The sequence below is a fragment of the Salvelinus sp. IW2-2015 genome, linkage group LG10 (assembly GCF_002910315.2).
Source record: "Salvelinus sp. IW2-2015 linkage group LG10, ASM291031v2, whole genome shotgun sequence".
Classification (NCBI taxonomy): Eukaryota; Metazoa; Chordata; class Actinopteri; order Salmoniformes; family Salmonidae; genus Salvelinus; species Salvelinus sp. IW2-2015.
The window spans coordinates 2,489,702-2,499,663 of NC_036850.1; the positions used below are offsets into that span (position 1 = coordinate 2,489,702).

Genomic DNA, 9,962 nt, shown 5'->3' on the forward strand with positions numbered 1-9,962 from the left:
GTCAATCATAGTTCTAACAGTGCTGGAAAGACAATGTGAGAATAAATATCAGAACGAGCACAGTACAGTTTTGGCTTGCGCCCTTATACTGAACAGTTAAGCCTGTTTTGTTTGAAGAAGGTAATACTTCATGGAAATATGTTTTTCTGATTTTAGATGCGTAGCAAAAGAAAGGGCAATACGAGCGCCAGAAAAGAAAGGTAACAAATAATTCTTTAATAGCTTCATTTCCATTATTATATTAAGTAGCAGCCTATTTCGTTTATGCAATGTATCAACATTCTATCAAGATCTATATTGTAAAGACTGTTGTATGTGGACTTTTCCAGGGAACATACAAACCAACTCCTGCAAGTGAAGGTTAACAGATTATGACCTTTCCACAACAGAATGATTTATAAGACGTCATATCACGACGGAAAGATGTGGTCTTGCTTCTATTTTATAGGACACATTTATGATCTATTTGATTTCAGATGTTCGCAGTTATTAGAAAAGGTGGTAATCAGCCCTGCAAGAAGGTAAGAATGTTTTCATCGGTGTTACAATGTATTTTATTAGTATAAGGGCTCAGCAAGACCAGATTGCAAGACACGGGAGCAGATTGTTAGGACTCTCTGTATTATTATAATCCAAGGGGAGGCAAGACGATAATGGTCGTGAACAGGCAAATATATAACATTCAGAGATCCAGGAGTACAGATGGCGCCAGGCTCGTGTCAGGCAGGCAGTATTGTCAGGCAGGCCGGGTTCAGGTTCAAGGCAGGCAAGGGTCAAAAACCGGAGGCTAGCAAAAAACAGTGTAAAAAGCATAAGAGCACGGCGTAACACGCTGGCTTGACTGTCCATACAAACGAACTAGCACAGAATACAAAAACCCAGGTATATTACACAGGGGTATAATGGGGAGATGGTTGACCACTTGGGATGGTGGGCACGCACAAAAACAAGGTGATACAGATCAGGTGTGAACAGACAGCTTGATAGAGACGAACGTGCCAAACAAGTAGATCTGCAAGACTCATTTCAAGTGTTTTTGTTATGAATTATTTCCATTGAATTATCACCTGCTTGTATTATAAATGAGTTTCATTAAAAAAGTGTCCCTTCGTGATGCCTTGTATATGGCTGTTTCTAAAGACCAGGCCTTTTATGGTATTTCTTTTTATTTATTCACTGTATGTTTCTGTGTTTGTTTCAGTTGTTTATAATGTGTTTTAAAACCTCTTGGTTAAAACTCTATTGTCAACGTGTGTCTACGTTATCATAGTACTCTACCTCAGGCAGCCAACTTGAGACTTCCTTAATATTAGTAGTCATGCCCAGCTTTTTTACAAAAGGACACCAGGACCGCGCACCCCTGTCTTACAGAGGGCAGCTGTTCAATTCTTGCTCGAGCGCCGAAACCCAGCCAGTCTTATGTTAATCCAGTTCGTCTGTTCGCCCACGCTCAGTGAACTTAAGATTTCAGTTTTTAATGTCGTTGTGTGGATGTTGATTGGAGCTTCTATGCATTATTGCACTGTTGGCTAATAGACTGATGTAGAGGGGGATTACTCACGCACTCAGTCCTTACATTGCCACGCGCTATGTCCCCGATATCTCCGTCTCTTCTCCATGCGAATGACATGGATTGGCATTTGTCGGTGTTCTGAATACTTCCTTTTTGTGTCCGATCATGATGACAGAAAAAATCTTAAATTCATTTATGGCTGACCTGGATATCCAAAGCGTATTTCAGTCATAAGAGACAGTGGCAGAAACCTTTTGTACAAATTAAGTACAAATACTTGAAAAACAAATATAATAGACAATTTGGTTATAGGAGCCGTAAAACGGCCCATCTCCTCCGGCCCATATTCATATATGTACTAACTTCTTGTTAGATTAGAGTCCAGGAAACTAAGGTACAGCCAAATCCAGAAGCTTGCAAAAAAGTACAGATAGGTGTTTTTTGTGCTGTATCAAATGTATACCATGGCATGTGTCTTGTCCAATGATTTGTTTTAGAAGATTGAAGTTCCCAAAGAAAAAACCAAAGCAGCTACTTCAAAAAAGGTGCACAGTATTCTTGTGTACACTGAACCTTTTTAAAACTTACTGAGCCAAGGCCAACCTACAGTATCTGGGCTGGCCTAGTCCATCATATTTGCTGTGGAACAGTGCTGGAAAGACAATCGTTGATATAAAATATTCAGGAATGAGCACGTTACAGTTTGGTGTTTGGCCTTATATGTCTGATCAGTTAAGACGTTTTGTTTGATAGAAGGTTAACATGAAATATGTTTTTCTGTTTAGTTGCGAAGCCAAGAAAGGGCAAACACTATCCAGAAAAGAAAGTAACAATTATTTTTTAATTTTAATTTGTCTTTTATTTCAATGATAGTAGCAGGCCTAATGTTGTCGATTTTATGCAATTATAACCTTCTATCAAGAATCTTATTGTAAAGATTTGTTGTCTTTCCTAAGGAGGAAAAACCAATCGTGCAAATGAGGTAGAATTTATTGGACTTTCCACAAATAATTGAAATTAAAGCAGTATATCTAGATAAACTGTTCTGTCTTTGCTTTCATTCATAGAAAACATTTATATGTATTTGATTCAGCATGTCGCAGTTATTACAAGAAAAGGAGGATCAGCCATGCAAAAAGGTAAAGAATGATTTTCAAAATCTTGTGGTTACAATGTAATTTATGTGCATAGGCTCATAGCGACAGATGCAGACAGGCACAGCTTGTTCGCTCTCTGATTATTTTTATATTCAGGGGCAGAGATGTCGGGACGGTAAATATCATAAAGTCAGGTCAGGGTACAGGGGAGGCAGCTCGTGAGGTCATGGCGGCAGTTGGGTAGGCAGCGGGTTCTGTTCAAGCGCGCAAGGTCAATTGGGAGACTAGCAAAAAAACAGAGAAAAGCAAGAGACGCATAACACGCTGGTTGATTGTCAAACAGCACGAACTGCCACAGGCATCAGAAAACATGGTTCAATACACAGGGGAAATGGGAAGATGTGTACTTGGAGTGGTGGCGCAAGCACCAAAAGTTGACAGTCAGGTTACAGATGAGTTGACAGATTGCGAGTGCCAAAAACAGATAGTCCTGGCAAGGCATATTAAGTTATTTGTGTATTATTGTTCCCTTGATTTCTAAGAGCTTGTATTATAAGGGTGTTTAAAAATGGCCCATTCGTTGCGATTTAGTTCTGTTTCCAAGCAAAGCTTTTTGTATTTCTTTTTTATTTAGTTACTGTATTTTTGGTTTGTTTCAGTGTTTATCATGTGTTTGAAACCTCTCTTGGTTTAAAACTCTTTGTAACAGTGTGGTTACAGCTATTCCATGAGATACTTACCTCGGCGAGCACACCTACTCGCTTAATATTAGATGTCATGACCAGCTCGTTATTTACAATGACACGACGCCACCCTTGTCTACCAGGGCGCTTTTCATCTGCCGATGGACGAACCAGCAGCTGTTGTTATCCATGCGTCTTTCAGCCACGGATCAGTGTCTGAATTTCAATTTTTATGTCCTGTTTGATGAATAGTCTGTTGTTAGCTCACCATTTGATATGTTGGCTATAGGCTGATGTAGGATTACTTACTTCCGTCCGGTCCTTACAAGTGCACACTACGTCCCATATCCCATCTCTTTGGATGTTTTGTTGCAAATGTTAATGGCGCGTCGATGTTTCTTTCCCTGATGTTTTAGGCTGAAGTTCCCAAAGCAAAACAGAGTCTCAAAGAAAGGTGAAGTTTATTTGTGTACACTGTACCCTTTTACAAACTACTGAGCAAGAGCCACCTCAGTATACTGTGGCTGCCTAGTCAATCTGTTGCGTGAACGCTGGAAAGGACAATGTGAAATAAGTATCAGAACGAGCCAGTTCAGTTTGGTTTGCCCTGTCTGCATCAGTTAAGCTGTTTTTTTTTGATAGAAGGTAATTCCTAGTGTTTTTCTGATTAGATGTGATGCAAAAAACGGCAGACTGGCCAGAAAGAAAGGGTAAAATTTATTTTTTAATAGTTCATTTTCCTTTATTCGAAATATAGTAGGCAGCCTACGTGTCGGTTTATGCCATATTTACAACTTTCTTAAATCTATATTGTAAAGACTGTTCTATGTGGACTTTTTCCAAATCGGGAAGAAAACCACTCCTGCAAATGAACGGTAACGATTATTCACTTTCACAACTAATGATATTAAGACAATCTTATCATGATGAGTAAAGATGTTCTTGCTATATTCTATGGATAAAATTTATGTGTATTTGATTCAGAGGGTCGTAGTTATTAAGAAAGGTTTGAAATCAGCCCCTGCAAAGAAAGTTAGAATGTTTTCATCTATGTGGTTCTAGTCATTTGTGTATAGAGCTCAAAGCAGCCCAGATGGACACGGAGGACAGATTGTTCGACTCTTGATATTTATTATATCCAGGGCAGAAGAGATGGTCGTGAAGGCACTATATCATACAGTCAGAGTCAGAGTAGAGTGGCAGGCGGCGATGTATGGCAGGCAGTATGTCAGGAGGTGGTTCGAGTAAGGCAGCAAGGGTCAAACCGGGGACTAGCAAAACGAGTAAAACTAGAGCACGGCGCGTAACCGCTGGTTGACTTACAGACAAGAGAGATGCACGACAGACAGAAACACGTATCATAACGGGGATACTGGGGAGATGGTGCATTGGAGTGTGCGGACAGCACAGCAAGGAACAGTTCGGATGAGTTAGCAATGAGTTGATAGAGGACTGAAACGTGACCAATAGTACGATCCTTGCAAAGCATCATTCAGTGTTTTTATAATTAGTTGTTCCCTTGTATTATCCGTGGTTGTATCTAGAAGTGGTTCATAAAACAATTGCCCTCGTGTTGCATTTAGATGCTGTTCCAGACCGCCTTTTTTGTTATCTTTTTTATTTAGTTCACTGTAGTTTTGTGTTTGTTTCAGTTGTTGATATGTGTATTTAAATTAATTAGAGGCACTAATATCATAACAAGGTTAACCAAGCCCTGTATGAAGTTATATTCTTTTCAAATGTTTAGCTTTCTTCACTTGATAGATTCCGTCAGATAAAAACAAGTTCAAGTTGAACAGAAATCCTTATTGTTACTTAGAAGCGATTTACATAGAAGACCAATAAGCTCTTGTAATTAATACTAATTGCCGCATTCTTGTTTAGAAGTGAATCACAAAGAAAGAGCCAGCGCTTCCTCAAAGAAGTTTGGATAAATTTTTCTTTGACTTAACAAAAACGCTTCGTCTTACTTGTAAGGGACATGTCGTGCCACGAGTGTACTTTATTTCTCTCTCACCAACTTACTCGTATGGTTGGAATTCAATTGCTCTGAAACTTGCTGATTATATTGTCTTCTTGTTGATTAGTGTCCAGGAACTAAGAACAAGCCATCCAGACCTCAAAAAAATAGATAGGGATGTTTTAGTTTTGCTTCAATGTAACTGCGTATTCTTGAGATTCTGTTGTGTTCTTGTCCAATGAGGTTTTAGACGTGAAGTTCCAAGAACAGACCAAAGCAGCTACATCAAAGAAAGGTGCGAAGTATTCTTTGTATTCACAGAACCCTTTTTCACATTACCGAGCCAAGCCAACCTACAGTATGCTGGGCTGGCCTAGTTACGCATCAACCATAGCTGCTGGAATTGTGCTGGAAAGGACAATGTGAAAAGAAAATATCTAAACGAGCACAGTTCAGTTTGACTTGGCCCGATAGTCTGAATCAGATAAGACTGTGTTGTATTATAGAAGGTACAGTTTATTACATTTTTCTTCTGATTTAGATGCTGAAGCAAAAGAAAAGGCCAAATTAGCTGCAGGAAAGAAAGGTATGAAATTATTTTTGAATTGTAAATTTTCCATTTATTCAAATAATAAGTAGGCAGACCTATGTGTCGGTTTTATGCAATTTATAAAACATTATATGAAGATCTTATTGTAAAGACTGTTGTATGTGAACTTAGAAGCTGAAGTTTCCAAAGAAAGAGCCAAAGCAACTCCTATAAATGAAGGTAACAGACTGTATTGATTTTTTTCCACAGCCAATATAATATTACAGACAGTACTTAATCTCAGATAAACATTTCTCTTGCTATATTCATAGAGAAACACAATTATGTTACATTTGATTCAGATGTCGCAGTTATTAAAGAGAAGGTCAAATCAGCCTCTGCAAAGAAAGGTAAGAATGTGGTTAGTATGAAATTAGGAATTTGTTATAACATTTGTTTGCATTATGTTGTATGTATTTTTATTCACTGCATATTTGTTGTTACTTTCARTGTTTATAATTGTTTATAATCTGTTCTAAATTTGACAAATCTAAATTCAGAGTTAGCAATTGAAAATCCATTTACTACCGTAAATAGTTTTGGATAAGAGTGTCTTTAAATGACAAAAATTGTAAATGTAAAATAAAGATTGAGGTGAARTGACAGCCCTAACAAATTATTTAATTTAAATAAAAATATGTATTTTCTCTTTGCACACYAATGTTATTTTGCAATAATGTGTATTGCTTGATAAGCAGTATATTACATTTAATATTATAATTTAATTTAGTGTATAACATATATCAGATTATACAATAATCCAATTCAATAATAATATACTGCATGTATGTTCGTATCAATATTTGACATAGATGCTGCAGTTAAYGAAAAGGTGAAATCAGCCCCTGCAAATAAAGGTAAAAATGATTTCAAATCTGTGGTTAATACGTAATTTGATAGAGCTTGATAGAGGCTGAAAGTCACTATTTTACTTAGAAGCTGAATTTACCAGTGAGAAGACCAAATCAGCTCTTGCAAAGAAATAAACAAATGGCCCAATTCTTTAGATTAATTTTGTGTCTTCTCCAATGATTGTTTTAGAAGCTGACGTTCACAAAGAAAAAGCCAAAGCAGCTTCATCAAAGAAAGGTATGGATAACTTTTTTCTTTAGACTTGAAACAAAAAACGCTAGTCTTACTGTAAATAGATGTCTGCCACAGAGTGTACTTTATTTCCTCTTCAACCAATTACTCATTATGGGTTTGAATCAATTGCATTCTGAAACTTTGCTGTATATATTGTCATTCTTGTTTGATTAGATCCAAGGAAACTAAGGAACAAGCCAATCCAGAACCTGCAAAAAAAGGTACAGATAGGATGTTTTGTTTTCTTGCTTCAAAATGTATAATGGCGTAATTCTTGAGATTCATGTTGTGCTTGTCCAATGATTGTTTTAGACCGTGAAGTTCCCAAAGAACAGACCAAAGCAGCTACATCAAAGAAAGGTGCGAAGTATTCTTGTGTTACCACAGAACCCGTTTTCACATTACTGGCCAAGCCAACCTACAGTATACTGGGCTGGCATAGTTACGCATCAACCGAAGCTGCTCGAATTGTGCTGGAAAGGACAATGTGAATAAAAATATCTAAACGAGCACAGTTCAGTTTGGCTTGGCCCGATAGTCTGAATCAGTAAGACTGTGTTGTATGATAGAAAGGTTAAGTTTATAAAATAAACAAATCTGATTTAGATGCTGAAACAAAAGAAAAGGCCAATTAGCCCCAGAAAAGAAAGGTACGAAATTAATTTAGAATTGTTAATTCTCCACTTATTCAAATAATAAGTAGGCAGCCAATGGGGCGGCAAGCGAGCTAGTGGTTAGAGCGTTGAAACTAGTACTGAAAGGTTGCAAGTTGAATCCCTGAGCTGACAAAGGTAATACTGTCGTTCTGCCCCTGAACAAGGCAGTTACCCACTGTTCCTAGGCCGTCATTGAAAATAAGATTGTTAACTGACTTGCCTAGTTAAATAAAGGTAAAAAAAGTGTCCATTTTATGCTATTTATAAAAAACATTCTATCAAGATCTTATTGTCAAGGACTGTTTTTATGTGAACTAGAAGCTGAAGTTTCAAAGAAAAAGCCAAACCAACTCCTGCAAATGAAGGTAACAGATTTATTGACTTTCCACAACTAAAATGATATTAAAGACAGAACATAATCATAGAGAAAAATGTTTGTCTTGCTATATAATTCATAGAGAAACACATTTATGATGTATTTGATTCAGATGTCGCAGTTATTAAAGAAAAGGTGAAATCAGCCCCTGCAAGAAAGGTAAAAATGATTTCAAATCTGTGGTTAATATGTAATTTGATAGAGCTTGATAGAGGCTGAAAGTCACTATTTACTTGAAGCTGAATTTACCAGTGAGAAGACCAAACCAGCTCTTGCAAAGAAATAAAAATGGCCACATTCTTTAGATTATTTGTGTCTTCTCCAATGTTGTTTTAGAAGCTGAAGTTCACAAAGAAAAAGCCAAAGCAGCTTCATCAAGAAAGGTATGGATAACTTTTTTCTTTAGACTTGAAACAAAAACCGCTAGTCTTACTGTAAATAGATGTCTGCCACAGAGTGTACTTTATTTCTCTCTCAACCAATTACTCATATGGGTTTGAATCAATTGCATTCTGAAACTTTGCTGTATATATTGTCATTCTTGTTTGATTAGAGTCCAAGAAACTAGGAACAAGCCAATCAGACTGCAAAAAAAGGTACAGATAGGATTTTTGTTTTCTTGCTTCAAAATGTATAATGGCGTAATTCTTGAGATTCATGTTGTGTCTTGTCCAATGATTGTTTTAGCCGTGAAGTTCCCAAAGAACAGACCAAAGCAGCTACATCAAAGAAAGGTGCAAAGTATTCTTGTGTACCACAGAACCGTTTTCACATTACTGAGCCAAGCCAACCTCAGTATACTGGGCTGGCATAGTTACGCATCAACCGAAGCTGCTCGAATTGTGCTGGAAAGGACAATGTGAATATAAAATATCTAAACGAGCACAGTTCAGTTTGGCTTGGCCCGATAGTCTGAATCAGTAAGACTGTGTTGTATGATAGAAGGTATAGTTTATAAAATAAAACAAATCTGATTTAGATGCTGAAACAAAAGAAAAGGCCAAATTAGCCCCAGAAAAGAAAGGTACGAAATTAATTTAGAATTGTTAATTCTCCACTTATTCAAATAATAAGTAGGCAGCCAATGGGGCGGCAGCGGAGCCTAGTGGTTAGAGCGTTGAACTAGTAACTGAAAGGTTGCAAGTTTGAATCCCTGAGCTGACAAGGTAAATATCTGTCGTTCTGCCCCTGAACAAGGCAGTTAACCCACTGTTCCTAGGCCGTCATTGAAAATAGAATTTGTTCTAAACTGACTTGCCTAGTTAAATAAAGGTAAAAAAGTGTCCATTTTATGCTATTTATAAAACATTCTATCAAGATCTTATTGTAAGGACTGTTTTATGTGAACTTAGAAGCTGAAGTTTCCAAAGAAAAAGCCAAACCAACTCCTGCAAATGAAGGTAACAGAATTTATTGACTTTCCCACAACAAAATGATATTAAAGACAGTACATAATCATAGAGAAAATGTTTGTCTTGCTATATTCATAGAGAAACACATTTTGATGTATTTATTCAGATGTCGCAGTTATTAAAGAAAAGGTGAAATCAGCCCCTGCAAAGAAAGGTAAAGAATGTTTTCAAATCTGTGGTTAATATGTAATTTGATAGAGCTTGATGAGGCTGAAAGTCACTATTTTACTTAGAAGCTGAATTTACCAGTGAGAAGACCAAACCCAGCTCTTGCAAAGAAATAAAGAAATGGCCCAATTCTTTAGATTCATTTTGTGTCTTCTCCAATGGTTGTTTTAGAAGCTGAAGTTCACAAAGAAAAAGCCAAAGCAGCTTCATCAAGAAAGGTATGGATAACTTTTTTCTTTAGACTTGAAACAAAAACCGCTAGTCCTTACTGTAAATAGATGTCTGCCCAGAGTGTACTTTATTTCTCTCTCAACCAATTACTCAGTATGGGTTTGAATCAATTGCATTCTGAAACTTTGCTGTATATATTGTCATTCTTGTTTGATTAGAGTCCAATGAAACTAAGGAACAAGCCAAACCAG

The 9,962-nt window shown here is 37.0% G+C and overlaps 1 protein-coding gene across 2 annotated transcripts in view; it reads left to right on the plus strand.

Moving 5' to 3' along the window:
* LOC111969081 (myb-like protein X) overlaps positions 1-9,962 on the plus strand; it is a 116,738-nt gene that overhangs the window by 62,946 nt on the left and 43,830 nt on the right. The window contains exons 25-28 of one of the 2 annotated variants that reach the window (XM_023995030.2): positions 7,110-7,149; positions 7,241-7,288; positions 9,313-9,360; positions 9,479-9,526. In XM_023995030.2, coding sequence (XP_023850798.2) covers positions 7,110-7,149; positions 7,241-7,288; positions 9,313-9,360; positions 9,479-9,526 — 184 coding nt within the window. Of the gene's footprint in view, positions 1-5,794; positions 5,840-5,974; positions 6,023-6,144; positions 6,193-7,109; positions 7,150-7,240; positions 7,289-9,312; positions 9,361-9,478; positions 9,527-9,962 lie in introns of both variants that reach the window. The other variant, XM_070445313.1, reaches the window with a different exon arrangement.